The sequence below is a fragment of the Mastigoproctus giganteus genome, chromosome 12, assembly GCF_048544385.1.
Source record: "Mastigoproctus giganteus isolate SK-2022 chromosome 12, ASM4854438v1, whole genome shotgun sequence".
NCBI lineage: Eukaryota > Metazoa > Arthropoda > Arachnida > Uropygi > Thelyphonidae > Mastigoproctus > Mastigoproctus giganteus.
The window spans coordinates 21,999,732-22,016,575 of record NC_143586.1 but is presented as its reverse complement, the minus strand read 5'-3'; the positions used below and the strand labels follow the sequence as shown (position 1 = coordinate 22,016,575).

Here is a 16,844-nt window from a genome sequence, read left to right as displayed (position 1 = left end):
ATGTGAATATCACTCTCTGAACATACACATTTTTTCGTACCTAATACGCAATTATCACAGGAATTACAGTGCCTTAAAAATGGCACATTGTGCCATTTTCAAGATACTGTAGAAGTGTGCTCAAGAAAACTCCACATTTCCTTAATCACTGAGAATGAAAAGAATTAGTCAGGGACTTAAGTCAACAACTCTGTCGACATTTCATCTAAAATAATGGAACTGGCTCATAGCTGCAAGACATCCATCTATAGAAAAATGCATCTCACTATTTCATCTTTCTTTGTTGCTGATTCTTTTTTGCTACTGCTTGGGCGTAAATTGTCTTTTTGAGGAAGTTGACATTTATCATAATCTAGCAGAGAAAGAATATCTGTTGTACATTCATCATAAGCTCAGTGAAAAGCCTAAAGTCTGTTTTTCTTCACAACAGTAAATTTCATGAATTTCTGTAGCTCACTCAGCTCATAAGAAAATTTGTTCATAATGAAAATTCATATGAGAAACTATGAAAATATGAAGCATTTTTGAAAACTACAAATGTACTGTCTGTGGGAACTTCAAAGTGATAGGATTCCTTCTTGAGTTGCAAGATAGTTACACTAAGTATTCTAATCTGCTGCAACAAAAACAGTCAAAATTAAGTGATAAGCTCCCTTCACTATAGTGATAGAGTATGAACAAAAACTAATTTAAATTTATTATTTATTTATTTATCCTAACTTTCTCTGTTAATGAGGCAGCACAGCAAAGGTTAGTATTATATTATTAGCAGGGTCTTACAGAGAGGAATTCCCAGGGGATCACATCTGATGAGTATGGCCTTGGCACACCCAGGGTCCTGAGCTGGATATCATCATTCTTCTCTTTCTTAGTGATTCCCTTCTAACTGACTCTCTCTCTCTCTCTCTCTCTCTCTCTCTCTCTCTCTCTCTCTCTCTCTCTCTCTTCTCTCTCTCTCAGGGTAACTTGGAATTTTTTTTTTTTTTATGCTAGTGCAGCATAAGCCTCAGGCTTCCTTCCACTGTATGGCTAGTAATAATAATAATAATAATAAAGAAGATAGAAGAATTAAGAGTCAAGATAGGTCAGATGACCCAGTACCAACAGGGTATTAGAAGTAAGATATTAATTGGAAAAGTGAAGAGCATCCTCAGCATCCACAGCAAACATGAGAGCAGAAATCAGAGAACAGGAGAATACTTGGACACATTGAAGCAGAACCTCCTTGCACTCAGCAAGAGACTACACCAGTACAAAGAGAGCTTCCAGAGGAAAATAAACAACTGAATCTTCGATGAGGACCAAAGAGACTTCTACAGGAAACTGGGAGAAGATGAGAAAGCAGGAAATGGACAACCTGAGAAGAAGACAATCGAGGAGTTCTGGGGAAATATCTGGAGCAGTGAAGTAAGACATAACAGCTGAGCCCCCTGGATAGAAGTAGAATAGAAGAAAACCAAAGACGTACAAGAGATGAGAGAGTGCGAGATTCGAGAAGAAGAAGTAAAACAGTCGATCAGGAACATCCACAACTAGCGCAAACTCCAGGAATTGATAACATCCACAACTACTAGTACAACTACAAGAACCTGCACACAAGCACCTAGCAGAGCAGTTCACTGATAAAGCACCCATAGACGATCCCAAAGTTTCTCACCGAAGGAGTCACATATCTGAAGCCTAAAAACGAAGATACAAAAAACCTGGTGAAATACAGGCCAATCAACTGCCTCCCTACAATGTACAAGATCCTGACCAGCTGCATAACCAAGAAGATATCAGACCACTTAGAGAGTGTCAAAACATAATGGCCGAACAGCAGAAAGGATGCAAGGAAAAATTAACCATAGATGCTGCAGTTAGGAAACAAGCCTACAAGAAGCACCACAACCTATACAATGCCTACATCGATTACCACAACCTTTACAATGCCTACATCGATTACCACAAAGCCTTCGACTCTGTACCTCATAGCTGCCTAATAGAGACCCTGAAGATCTACAAGGTCAATCCGATAGTGACAAACTTCCTAGGAGCAACAATGGTGAAATGGAGTACCACCATTAAGGTCGAGAACATCACAACTAGACCAATCCCCTTCAGAAGAGGAATCTTTCAGGGAGATGCTCTGAGCCCACTGTGGTTCTGTCTAGCACTCAACCCACTATCCACCATGCTTAATGGCATGATGGATAGCAGGTTGGCTGCTAGTATGGATATAACCTCAAAGAAGGAAGAAAGAACCTGTACACCCTCACCCACCTGATGTACATGGATGACATCAAGCTCTACGCGGCAATCGAGAACTAACTCCAGCAACTAATCCTGATCACCGAAAAATTCAGCAAAGACATCAGGATGGAATTTGGTCTAGACAAATGCAAGACCCACACACTGCACGAGGGAAAATTAGTTGACTGAAACTGTCAGCTGCTGACTGGTAAAGAGATCGAAGCTATGGCAGAAGGAGAGACCTACAAATACCTAGGGATGATGCAGGCTCAGCAGTTAGAGCTTAAGGAAATCAAGAAGTGCCTGACTGAAAAATATCATCAGAAACTCAGAAGCCTGCTGAAAGCAATATTGAATGGAAGAACACAGTTAAAGCCATAAACACCTATGCAGGTTCAACACATACTCCTTTGGGGTCATAGGTTGGACTAACACTGATTTAGAGGATATCATGTGAAAGACAGGGACAGTGATGACAGCCGCCAACACTACCCGAAGTCAGCAGTGGAGAGACTAACAATAGCTCAGAATGAGAGAGGAAGGGGCCTGATAGACCTGATAGAGCAACAAAAAACAGTGATAGTTAACCTGAAGAATTACTTCAAGAACAACACAGCACCACTCCACCAGGCCATAAGGAAGATAGATAAGTGGTATACCCCATTCAACCTAAGCGAGGAGCCCCATCCCGCCCAGACGGCACAAGAAACGAAACTAGAAAGATGGGTAAATAAGACACTCCATGACAGACACTACAATAACCTCCATCAACATCACATCAATAACATTGCTTCCAATGTATGGCTCACAAGAAGAACGCTCTTCCCCGAGACTGAAGTATTCATGCTGGCCATCCAAGACCAGGTAATCAACACCAGAAACTATAGAAAATACATCACAAAGGAGCCCAGAATGTCAGATGATGCCACTTGTCCTCAGAAATGATCCAACACATTACCTGATTAACAAAGTGGTGCCCAACACTAGCATTGTCCAGAAAACCCTTGAGGAAAAAATTAGGAAGTACACAAACCTGAGACACGAGGTCAAGAAGATGTGGCATATGCAAGAAGTATCAACCATCCCGATCATCATGTCAAATACTGGTATGGTGCCAAAGACCCTACATAACAGCCTAGCAACAATACGTCTCCCAGAGAACACCTACAAGGAACTCCAGAAAGTAGCAATCCTGAACACCTGTAGGATAGTCAGAGAGTTCCTTGACCAACTTGGTAGCAGTACCCGTCACAGAGTGGAATCCCCCAATAAGAGAGATATAATATAATATAAGGGCAACAATAATAATAATAATAATAATAATAATAATAATTCAAGACTGATAAACATAATGCAGTTAACAGTACTGTATTGTATAATGTAGTACTCTTCCTGTAAACAGTGAACTGTCACACATCAAATTGTCATACAATGAATTGTCTTGCAACAAATTGATGTGAACCCCATGAGGTACAATACTCCTAATCTGGGCAGAAGTGGCTGACTCAGTTGCTAAAGAGATCTCTGTTGGATATGCCAATCCTGCTGTCTGTTTTTATTTCTGTGGTTCTGGAAGGTCCTGTGCCTGGTTTTCAAGAGTGTGTGTGTGTATGTGCCTTCTTATTATTCCTGTTGTGTCCATTTGCTATGAACTGCAGGAACCTCCTGTACAATTCATTCAGCCTTGTCATATAACTATCTATCCTCTTTCAAAATCATTTGGTCATGTGGAATAATTTATCTTCTTCTCAGCATCAGTTTAGGAATGCAATACATTTTTATCAAAAACTTTTTAAAAAATTATAATTTTTTATGTAAAAAACTAATTTCAACTGTAGAATTTGTTCATAAGTAACATTATACATTTTTTTAATGCTGAAATGTAAAAAACTAATTTCCACTGTAGAATTTGTTCATAAGTAACATTATACATTTTTTTAATGCTGAATCCCATCAAATTCCCATCATTGGTCAAAATCTGATCATTCGTGTTCTGATTTCCATTTAGCATACATAAAATGTATAAAAATAAAACTAGGTATAAAATTGTAGAACAATTAAAGAAAAACATAAAAGTGAGCTAATTACAGAAATTTAAAATATTGGCCAATGTGAGATTTTTGTATGTGACTGTACCTTTTATGAGACAAAACTATAAACTTTCAGTGGAAATGGTAGTTTTAAAATATAAAAGTCACATGACTGAGCTATATAGATGGCCAACCACAGATGAAATTTAAAAAAAAAAAATGAGGAAAGTGTGGTGCAAATAGTATGTAGTTTTGAGAGTGTGACACCAAAAGGTAAATGGAAACCTGAAAAGCAACAAATAAAAGAGAGGAGGAGTAAGAGAGAGAAAAAGAGAAAAAAGCACATAGAAAAGGCAAGCAAGTAGAAAAACAGTATGTGGTTGGTGTGGCTAATACAACTGAGGTCGAGACTATCACTGGACTTTCTGCAATAGTTCTTGTTCCTTTATCATAGTTAATGGTATTGGATTTAGATAACATAAATAACTCTTCTAACGAATCTCTATGATAAAAACTATATGCAATACCTAGAATACGACATTATCTGTATATGTTTGCTTATCAAGTTTTACATTCACCTTTTTATTGCAGGCTGTTCCCCCATTCTTATTTCACCACACACTAGCTCACTCTGTGACTCTTTTGTGTTTTATAACTATGGTCATCACTGTAAATCAATATTGTCAGTTAGTATTAGTAGTGGCATTGATACCAGAAAGCAAGCTTATACAGCATCAACCAAAAAAATTCTTATATGGATTTTAAATCATCTGAGAATGGAAGTCTTTCTTTGTTAAAGGGATGAGCTCTCTTTCTGTAAGTTAGATCATCCATAATAAATACTGATATAATATATATAGAGTTGTAAATTTAATATTTTTATTTCTAGACAAAGTGAGGATTTAGTGAAAAATTGATGTCATATTCATAGTCAGCATATCCAAAATCATAAAGAAATAGCAAGGAATGAAGATAAACAGTCTTTAAATAAGAAATTTATTTCACAGTGTTATCGATTGAGTTATTAATTTGTAAAACTTGCAAATTCTGTTAGTCTTTAACTAGCTATTATAATTGTTAAAACTAAAATCTGTTGCAACTACTGTTTTCTCTAATTGCTTATAAATTTATTTTTTAATAAAAGATTATCCACATATTTTGTTGAAGAACTTATTATTTAGTATTAACTCCTATATTTTCTTGTATATAGTCTTTTGTTTTTTTGATGAATTAATATATTATTTTGCACAATATTGTAACTTTTTTTTCACCTTAGGTAGGTGATTATTTAGGTAGTAGAGTAGAGAATGTGTGCACCAAATCTGTTCCTAGTTCAGAGTCAAAATCTGGTTGTGAGACAAGTGTAGGAACAGCAATGTTCGAGTTATATATGGCTCTTCAAGAATTTGTACGCTTTAGAGATAATCTTCCTCCAGAGTAAGTTGATTTTTTTTTCTTAATAATGTATTCAAATCACTTTTTAATCAAATTATCATAAAATTGTGCTTTTAAACACTGATGGAAGAATGTACATATGGAGGAAACCGCACAAAGCACTGGAACCACCATGTTCTGACCCAACAGTGCAGACAGTTGGAGGAGGTGCGAGTGGGATGTTGTCATGTTATGATTTGGTCCTCTGATTCTACTGAAGAGCACTGGGAATGCCACAGCACAGCATCAATGCAGATGAAATATCTTGCACTGTTACAGATTTACTCCTATGGACAAGGGCACTTTCAAGGTAGTGCAATCATCCACCATATCAAATTTGCAAAGAGTGATATGAAGAATATGAAGAATCAGATCTCCTCCTTCTCCTCCTCCTGCAAGAAGATCTGATTGCGGTGTTTAAAGATCTGAATGGATTATGTAAGTTCAGTGCTGATGGCATCCTTCCTTTTGGTTGAACCTAACAATGAGTATTGTTGTTGTTTTTTTGTTTTTTTTTTTGGATAATGCTGTATAAGCTTGCTTTTTACATCATTTTCCACTACTAATAGTAATCTTAAAACCTTCCATCCAATCAGTAATTGCCAATATGAATTCTATCAGTGTCAATCAAGTAGTGGTATTTTGGCTTATGTTATTCACCTTTGGACAAATTCAATGGAAAAGTCTGGTGAAACTCATGCAGTTGCTGTTGACATTTTCCAAGGCTTTTTTTTGACCATGCTTTTCATAAAGATCTTCTATACAATCTGATAGATTCCCATCTGATGGATTGCTGACTTTTTTTTTGCAATTGGGTATCCAGTTTTTTTTTTTTGACTGCTTACTGAGAGTGATACTTGATGGTTCTGTGTTCTGACTGCCCTACTAATGCTGGTGTTCCCCAAAGTTCAGCCCTTTCTCTCAGTCTTTTCGTGTTGTATACTACTGATCTTTTTCCACTGGCTGTAAATCCTGTCCATAGTTTTGCTTATGATAGCACACTACATTCCACCTTCCAGTTTGAGAGATGTTCTCCTGTACAAACAGCTTAAATTTCTTGAATGTCCTCCACCAATTCCTTAAATGCTGATCTCCAGGTAATTCTTTGGTGGGACAAAGAAAACTTAGTTAATTCTAAAATCTCTAAAACTCAGTCCTGTCTTATTTCTCACAAAAAAGAATTAACTGCTCCTTTCTCATCTTCAATGACACTCGGCTTTCTAGCCGAGATCACATATCTCTAGAAGGAATTACCCTAACTTCCAATCTTTCTTGGCATAAACATATCACAGATATTGCTTTCTCTGCATCCAAAAACCTGGGTTTTCTTTTTCACTCCCAGCATTACTTTCCTTCTACACAACTATTCTCTCTATACAAATCTCAACTGTGCCCTACCATGGAATATTTTTCCCCCACATCTGAGGGTGGTTCCCTCAAACCTCTCTCTCTCTCAAGCTGCCAGATTCCATTTAAAAGAGGGCAGTCAAATTAATTAATGGCCCATGTTTTACTGAGTCCCTTTACTCTCTGTCTCATAGATTGACATCTGTAATTCCCCCAGTCTCTTCCAAACAGCTCAGACATGTGCCTCAATCAGTCAGCATCCATTCACTGTCCAACTCCAAACTCACAGAATCAACTTTTTCCCTTCATTGTTTATCCATTTTACTTCTGATTTCTGTAACAAACTTCACATGTCTTTCCTAAAAATAAATCTACAGAAATTCAAGTCTAATATATCAACAAGTGTCATCTGTCTTTTCAACCTACAACCCACACATTGTATTAAGTAATGTAGGTTGTAATATCTTTGGTGTTTGTAGTTTTTCATTAAAAAAAAGAAAAAAAGAAAACAGATTCCCTGGCCAGCTCAGTCCCAAGATCTGAATCATATTGAGCATCTGTAGGATGAACCAGAAGAAAGGTGTGTTCATTAATGCAATATTCTGTCCATGTTACTCCAGAGATTAAGAACGATTTTGTTATTAAATGGTCCATCATTCTTCTGTTTCTTTCTAACACCTTGTTAGCTCTATGCTACTTAATTTCAAAGTAGTGATTCAGGCCAGTGATAGTCTGCTGTTAGCTCACAGTCTTAATAAAGTGGCCAGGCAAGGTGCTACCCAATAATTAAAAGTTATTACAGTTATTTAAAAACATTAGCATTAGCATTAGCAAAGGCACATGATGCAAGAAAGCAAACTTATATAGCATCAGCCAAAAAAAAAAAAAAAAAAAATTCTAATTTCACCCATCCACTCGCTCCAAATGCCTTGAATCTATTTAAGCTATCAACTTCTACAATAACAGATGGAAGTTTGTTCCAGCAATCAACCACATGCTGGCAAAAGGCAAACTTCTGCACATCTGTCCTACAACTGTCTTTCCCCAATTCAAATTTATGCCCTCTCAGGCGATTATTCTGAGCAAGAGGAAGAATCCCATCAGTATTGAGTATGCTCAAACCATTCAAGGCTTTATACACCTCAATCATATCACCTCGCAGGTGTCTAGTCTTCAGACACTATAATTTGCAAAACTTAAGCCTTTCTTCGTAAGAATAACCCTTTGTTCCATTCACTAATCTTGTTGCCCTTCTTTATACTCACTCCAGCAGCTCTACATCCTTCCCAAAATAAGGCCTCCAGACCTGTATACAGTACTCAAGGTGTGGCCCGACCATTACCTTATACAATTGGATAATCACCTCCTTAACCCTGCTAGGAAATTTTTTGTATATCATTGACAAGACACCATGAGCTACTCTTGCAGGCTGTCTGCACTCCTCAGAAAACTTTGTATCTGCCTGCACAATTACCCCCAGATCCTTTTCATTCTTTACCATTGTCAGTGTAGTACCACACAGTTGATACGTTACTCTGGGGTTTCTGCTTCCCATATGCTGAGAGGTGGCAAACAAAGTTTTCCACCTCTCAGCCCATCTGCTCACCTTTTCTAGATCCTGTTGCAGCATTGTACTGTCATTAGTGTCATTAACAACCCTAACCTTCATATCGTCTGCAAACTTGAACATTAAGCCTGATATACCATCATTAATAAATACAGAAAACGACAATGGACCAAATGCTGAACCCTGAAGGACTCCACTAATAACATTAGTGGAGTCCTCCACAAAGAGCAGTGTCCATTGATTACCACTTGTCTTCTCCCACTCAACCATCCCTTTATCCATAGCAGCAATTTTCTTCCAATGTGGCGCCTCCGTAGCCAGGTGGGAAGGAGCAGCAGTGCGTAGCACACGCTTCTTGATTAGACCAGGGTTCGAGCCCGTCACCACCAAATACGGAGGATGCGGAAAGGTCAGGGAATGACCACCGCATATCCCGGAGCAATATGGCCTTAGTTGCTAATGCTCCTAAAAACCACATAACATCTTCCAATGCCACACTGCTCCAATTTGTGCAGCAGTCTTCCATGTGCAACAGTATCAAAAGCCTTTCTAGAAATTATTCTTCAAAATTATTCCCTGCATCCAGTTTCTTTGTGACCACATCATAGTATCCAATCAAATTGGTTGGAGGTGTGGTCTAGATGACCCTGCAATGGTGCCTCCGTAGCCAGGTGGGCAGGAGCAGCAGTGTGTAGCACACGCTTCTTGATTAGACCGGGGTTCAAGCCAGTGACCACCAGATGCGGAGGATACGGAAAGGTCAGGGAATAACCACCACATATCCCCGGAGCAATATGGCCTTAGTTGCTAATGGTCCTAAAAACCGAATAACAACGACCCTGCAGTGCTTCTTTAACCAGTGCCTCCATTAATTACAGGTGCCTCCGTAGCCAGGTGGGAAGGAGCAGCAGTGTGTAGCACATGCTTCTTGATTAGACCGGGGTTCGAGCCCATCACCACCAAATACGGAGGATGCGGAAAGGTCAGGAAATGACCACCGCATATTCCCGGAGCAATATGGTCTTAGTTGCTAATGCTCCTAAAAAAACCAAATAACAACATCCATTAATTACCCTCCAGAAGTTAAACTAACAGGTCTGTAATTACTTGTGTTGCTCTTTGATCTCCTTTGTGAATTGGGGTCACATTTGCACATCTCCACTCCATGGGTACCTCCCCGAAGTCCGAGGAAGCTCTCATAATTATGGCTAAGCATTTGCTTATTTCCTTTGCTGCCTCCTTTAATATAACGTGATTGATCCCAACCACCCCATGTGCATCATCTAGCTCACTGCCAGAGTTTAATTCACCTCTGACATTTCCCTCCCTAAATGACTCCTCATATGTGAATGTAGAGGTAAAATACTTATTTCATTTGTTAGCTACCTGAGCTGGATCATCAACAGTTGAACCATCAATATCCAGTGGACCAGTCTGATTCATCCCCTTCCTTCTAGAGTTTACATAAGTAAAGAACTCTTTGCTGTTTTTCTTTGCATTCTTTGCCAAAAATTTCTCATAATCTGCCTTTGCCTGCCTAACCCCCTTTGTGACTTGGTTAGAGAACAGCTTAAATGTATCATACGCTTTCGTGTCACCCATTAATTTATATATATGTATCCCATGCATTTTTCTTCTCTGTCAAATGTCTCATTAGTTCATGTGACATCCATTTAGGCCTAAACCTTGAACAATATTTCTTAGTTGGTATGAAAAACCTAGTTTCTTCCAAGATTAATTCTTTGAATGCTTCCCATTTTGAATTTGCTGTTGGTAACATCATCAGTTGGTCCCACTGTATAGAATTTAAATACTGTCTCAGTCCACCGTAGTCGCCTTTACAAAAGCAAAAACCCTTCCCTTTTGCCCTGATGGTAGTTTTCTCTTTGAGTAAATCCCACTTCAGCACGCTGCGATCACTGCTACCTCGTGGTTCCTTCATCTGCAGATTCTTAATGCATGAAGAATCACCACTGATAATCAGATCATGAGTATTACTCCCTCTAGTTGCCTCCCGAACATGCTGATGTAGAAAACAATCATTCAATAAATCCACAAAAGCCTTGCTAGTGTGTGATTGACCAACCACAAATTCCAGTCAGTATCTGGGAAATTAAAATCCCCCATTATAAGACTCTCTGATTTACTGGCCCACTCTATTTCCCTGTACAGTTGTTTATTATACTCATCAGAGTCATTAGGCCTATAACACACTCTCAGTTTTGCTTTCCCATTGCTTATGTCACACCAAACTGACTCAACATGGCACTGTCCAGCCATGTCGACTGGCTGTACTTCCTTGAATTTGATGTGTTTCTTAACTAATAACATAACCCCTCCTCCCTTCCTGTCTTGTCTATCCTTTCTGTACACATTGTACTCCCAAATTCCATTTCTGCTTTCCATCTGTGTGACACCACATCTCTGATATCCCAACAATATCTGCCTTTGATGTTTTGACCAACACCTCAAATTCATCAAATTTATTTATGTTCCTATTCTTAGCTACCCTAACACAGCCCATGTGTTTACTTGTACTGCAATGACTCCCAGGAGTCTCTGAAATCTTCTGCATCTTGTTTTCTAGGCTGCTCATTCCAATAGAAGCAGTGCAAGAATCACTTTCACCTCTACCAGCAGCTACTGTTAATCTACTAGTCCGTGTATTCCCCCAATCTAGCAGTTTTCTGACCCACCTAACAATGCCTCAATAGCATTAGCAAATATTTAAGTGTATATTTAAGTGTATCCCATCCCTGTAGAAGCAGTCTCTCCTGTTAACAAGCACAGACCAGGCTAAAAAAAATTCTACCCCTTGAGCCTTGCACAATCTCTCCATGGCCGAATTGATCGACAAGGCTCTCATCATATACTCCCTCCTATTGTGTCTGGGCAGAATTGCAGACACTTTCAAATTCAACCCTAAATCACGGCCTTTTTTTCATTATTGACTTGTACTTGTTAAGTAATTCTGCCGGTCTCCTACTCTTAATATCATTAGTGCCAATGTATACAACAATATCACCTTTTGGGCCCTTAAAAGATATCTGCTGTACGTCATCAACCTTTGACCCTGGCAGACATACCCTGGTCCTGTTCCAAAACATTTAACTTTAATTTTGTACTGTATCTCTTTCAAAGTTCACATCCTTTGGGACTCATTACACTAAGCCCCGTAATTCTTCTATCATTGTAAGCATGTCTGAAATGTTTTTTTTTCTAATACTGTCAGGTATTTCCTGTAATTTTTTCGGAATCTCCAAGACATTGTTAGACCTTGATTCTTTCAGAAATTGCTAAATCTTGTATCTTTAAGAGAGCAAGGTCTGACAAGTAAGGAGGAAGGAAGTGGACCACAATCATTTTGCTCTTGGCCATAAACTGGCAGACAAACAGAATAGGTTTGTCTGCCAGTTTATCTTGAAAACCACTTCAACATTTTTTTCCTTTTGAGAAGGCAACTTGTTCATAACAGATCATGTTCTGAAGTTGTTTTACCAATTTTTATTGCTCCAGATTTAATACTAATCCAGATGCAAACTCCTTGTTCTTTTAAATCTTTCATTTCAAAAAATCACAAAGTATGTTGTACACATTTTCACCAGAAATCCCATACATGACTCGCAGTACAGAATGACGTAACATACAGTGAGGAAAACTACGATAACTAGTCTTGATTGTGATTGGTTGAAGTTGGGCCATCTGTTGGTGCAACATGGCTGTCAGTATCACGGATGTATAATAAATGAGGGAACTACCATGATAGTATTCTAGAGATAGGATCACTACCTAAGTGAAAAAAATCAAATTATTATTGATCATTCTCAGAACTTTCTAGATACCTCATACAAGGTGTGGGGTGGGAAGGAGCAGCAGTGCGTAGCACACGCTTCTTGATTAGACCGGGGTTCGAGCCCGTCACCACCAAATACGGAGGATGCGGAAAGGTTAAGGAATGACCACCGCATATCCTGGAGCAATATGGCCTTAGTTGCTAATGCTCCTAAAAACCAAACAACAACAACAACAACAACAAGGTGTGGCAATAAAGTTCCTGGATTGGTGCTGTTGCAGTCAAGTTCTTCTTCTTCTTCCAATGGATGGTAGTATGTAGATTGTCTGGTAGGTCAACAAGTTGCAAACAACAACCAGTTTTGTTAGAAGCATTAAATTCTGTGTCATGATTTTGAAGTGGAGCAACGAATGAATATCAAATTTCGCTTTAATCTGGGAAATCTGCAATAGAAATGTATGAAATGTTAAAAACTGTTTATGGTGAAGAAACATTGTTGTACCAGTGTGTTTGATATAAGCAGTTCAAAGATGGATGTGAGGATGTTTGCAACTACACAAGAAGTGGGCATCCTTCACTCTCTCGAAATGACAGAGTTGCAAAAGATTGGGAAATTCTGGCAAGAGGTCATTGTTTGACACGCTGAATGATGGCTAATAAGTTGGGTATGAATATGGAGACAATTCATCAAATTCTACATGAAGATTTGGGAAAAGAAAGGTCTATGCAGAATTTGTGCTGCATAGCCTCTCAGATGAGCAGAAGCAGTGAAGAGTGTCATCATGCAAAGACTTCACCCAGACTTGTCAAGACAACATAATTTCCTAAACTTTATTGTCACTGAGAGATGAGTGTTGGTTGTTTCAATATGATCCAGAGATGAAGCATCAGAGCATGCAATGGACTTCAAAATCATCAATTATTTTGAAGTTCACTAAAGCCCAAGATGGACTATTGAAGTGCATTTTATGGGTGAGGCCACAATTTTGAGAGTAAGGCAGCTAGTTATTGTTGCACAACAGTGCCCCCCACCCATTCCACACGTGAAGCCATTTTATGGAACAATGTTAGGTGGGTCGAAAAACTTCTAGCTTCGGGGGATACACAGACTGAAAGGTTAACAGTGGCTGCAGGCAGAGGCAAAAGTGATTCTTGCACTGCTTCTATTGGAATGAGCAGCAGCATGGAAAGCAAGGCAATGGAGATTTCCAGGACTGTTAGGAGTCATAGTGGAACAAATAAATACATGGGCTGTGTTAGGGTAACTAACAGAAGAAACAGGAAAATATATACTTGCATGTACACCAGTGTTAGGAGTAGAGTTAATAAATTTGATGAGCTTGAAGTGCTAGTCAAGACATCAAAGGCAAATATTGTTGGGATATCAGAGACGTGGTACCACACAGGTATAAGCAGTGCAGATTTGGAATTTGGGAGGGGGGTATGAAAACCCCAAACACAAGAGGTATTAGATCCTATAGTACTTAGTACTGTGCTTGGGAAGACGAGAGAAGATATTTGTTGACATTAGACTTGAACTTCTGTAGACTGTAATTTTCAGGAAATACATATGAAGGAAGGTTGTTTCAGGAAATGGCAGTTGAATGAATAAACAAGGAAGATGGAAATGGATGTTAGCTGGTGGCAGCATGTGTTTGGACTGTTTTGAAAGAGAGAGCAGGAATTATAGAAGCCAATTCAGAAGAACAGTGCCTATGGAAGTATCTGTAGAAAAGGCATGCAGCAGAAACAGTGTATCTATGAGACAACGAGTGGAGAGACTCAGTTACAGATGAGTCATTAATTAACCTAACTGCCCTCTTCTAAATGGAATTTAGAAGCCTGAGAGAGGTTTTGGAGGCACTGCGTCAGATGTGGGAACAATATTCCATGGTAGGGTGGATTTGCAATTTGTACAGAGTGAACAGCTGTTTGGAAGAAAATTAAAGCCGAGAGCGAAAGAGAAAAACCAAGTGTTTTAGATACAGAGGAAGCAATATTTGTAATGTGCTTGTGAAAAAAGAGATTAGAAGTCAAGGTAATCCCCAAAAGAGATATATCAACTTTCCTAGAAATCAGAGTGTCACCAAAGATAAGCATAGGATCAGAAGAATCCTTTTTGCAAGATAAAAGACAAGACTGAGTTTTAGAAGGATTTAAATCAAGTAAGTTGTTTATACCCCACTGGAGAATTACCTGGAGATCGGCATTTATAGAATTGGTAGCGGATATTCGAGAAGTTGAAGCTGGCAAGATTTCTCAAAATGGAAAGTGGAATGCAATGTGCTATCATTGGCAAAATATAGATAGGATTTCCAGTCAATGGAAGAAGATCATTAATATACAAGAGGAAAAGAGTGGGGAGGGAAAGAACTGAACCTTGGGGGACACCAGAATTAGTGGAGAAGTTAGAAGACAGAGAGCCATCTACCGTCACCTTCGGTGGGCGATCAGAGAGAAAACTGGATAACCAATTACAAAAAAAAATAGTTGGCAAACCATAATATGGAAGCTTGTTTAGAAAACCTTTATAGCAAGCACAATCGAAAGCCTTTGAGATGTCAAGAGAAACTGCTTGTGTTTCACTGAACTTTTCCATTGAATTAGTCCATAAATGGGTAATATAAGCCAGAATATCACTAGTGGATATTCGGGCTTATGACGTAATCCTTACAGACGATCATTGATCAGATGGAAGGTTTCTAGGTAGTTTAAAAGTTGGCAGTTAATTAATTTCTCCATTACTTTAGAAAAAGTAGAAGTAATTGCAATGGGATGATAATTGGATTTGGGGGATTTGTCACCCTTTTTAGGAACTGGCTGGGTATGAGCAAATTTCCAAGCAGAAGGAAAAACACCTTTGGAATAAGAAAGTGAAAAAAGGCAGCAAAGAACAGGAGTAAGTTCAAGAGCACAAGTTTTGAAAACAAGTGGAGAAATACCATCAGGACCTGGAGCTTTCTTAGCATCAATATTCAAGGTGCCTCCGTAGTGAGGTGGGAAGGAGCAGCAGTGAGTAGCACATGCTTCTTGATTAGACTGGGGTTCGAGCCCATCACCACCAAATACAGAGGATGCGGAAAGGTCAGGGAATGACCACTGCATATCCCGGAGCAATATGGCCTTAGTCGCTAATGCTCCTAAAAACCAAATAAACAAACAAATAGCATCAAGATTCGTCAAAATCCTTCTAACATCCTTTTGACGGAAGAACACAGAAGGCATTGAATGGAGCGTGTCAGGAATGGTGGGAGGTGTTTTACCAAGATCATTAATACAGGAGTTGGAAGAAGAATGGGATGCTAGCAGGTCACCTTTATCCTTGAAGTGAAGTGAAGTGAAGTGAAGTGAAGTGGCGTGGCTGAAGTGACAACAGAATCATCTGGTTTTGACAGAGGAGGGAGCAGAGATGGGCAAAAGTTGTGGCCAATAGCTTTGACATGAGACCAGAATCTCAGCTACCATTAGGGCAAGAAGCAAGTTTTCTACTCTTAGTCTGTTCAAAATCTAGTTTGGACTGATTAATAACTGCTTTACAATTGTTGCAGGCTTTGCTGTAGGCAGAAAATGAAACTGAAGAATTGGAAACAAGCCAATTACGATATGCATCATTCTTCTCTTGGACAGCCTTGACACATTTATTGGAAAACCGAGGTTTATAGATGAAGGACGAGATTTTAAAGTGGAGTGTGGGATAAGGGATTCCATTCCTACAAGAATAATTTCACTGACACATCTGAGCAAACGGTGACATCAAAAGTTTTGAAACAGTAATTTGACCAAGGAAAAGAAGAAAAGAAATCTCTCAGGTCATCCCGTTTTGCATTCTTGTAATGCCAAACAATACAAAGCTGGGATAGCCATGAGATAAAGGCTCCATTGGAGAAGAGACAATCACCAAGTTGTGATCTGAGGTTCCTAAAGGACCACTCACTTTGACCATGTACTTAGAAGGGTTGTTTGTGAGAAAAAGATCAAGTGTGTTGGATGTATGTTTAGGATTGTCCGGTATTCTTGTAGGTAAATGAACAATCTGAGCAACGTCATTAGTAATTGCAAAAGTCTCAGCTTCTTGACCAGCTGGGTCAGTGTGACTAGAAAACAGAAGCCCGCTGAAGTTGTGAACATTAAAATCACCAAGGAAAATTACCTCACTGTTAGGAAAGTTGCAAAGTCTCCTAATTCCACTAATCACTTATTGCAAAGTTGCAATAAGTGATTAGTGGAGTTAGGAGAACAGTAGAGACGACAGATGAATTTTGCAGAATGGGGTGGAGAGATTTTAAGCCAGCGAAGATCAAAAAGTGGAGATTCCAAATTACCAAGTCTCTGGCAGGGAATATCGGAACGGACATATGCACAAGTACCACCTTTGAGGCAAAAGGAATCATACAGCGAATAATTTGGGCAACTGAGATGAGCAGTATTTGAATCAACCGAT

The 16,844-nt window shown here is 39.0% G+C and overlaps 1 protein-coding gene across 1 annotated transcript in view; it reads left to right on the top strand.

The window, feature by feature from the left end:
• LOC150076771 (BAI1-associated protein 3-like) overlaps positions 1-16,844 on the top strand; it is a 350,663-nt gene that overhangs the window by 229,363 nt on the left and 104,456 nt on the right. The window contains exon 19 of the mRNA XM_090386647.1: positions 5,539-5,699. Within this exon, the coding sequence (XP_090242773.1) occupies positions 5,539-5,699 (161 nt within the window). The remainder of the gene's footprint in view (positions 1-5,538; positions 5,700-16,844) is intronic.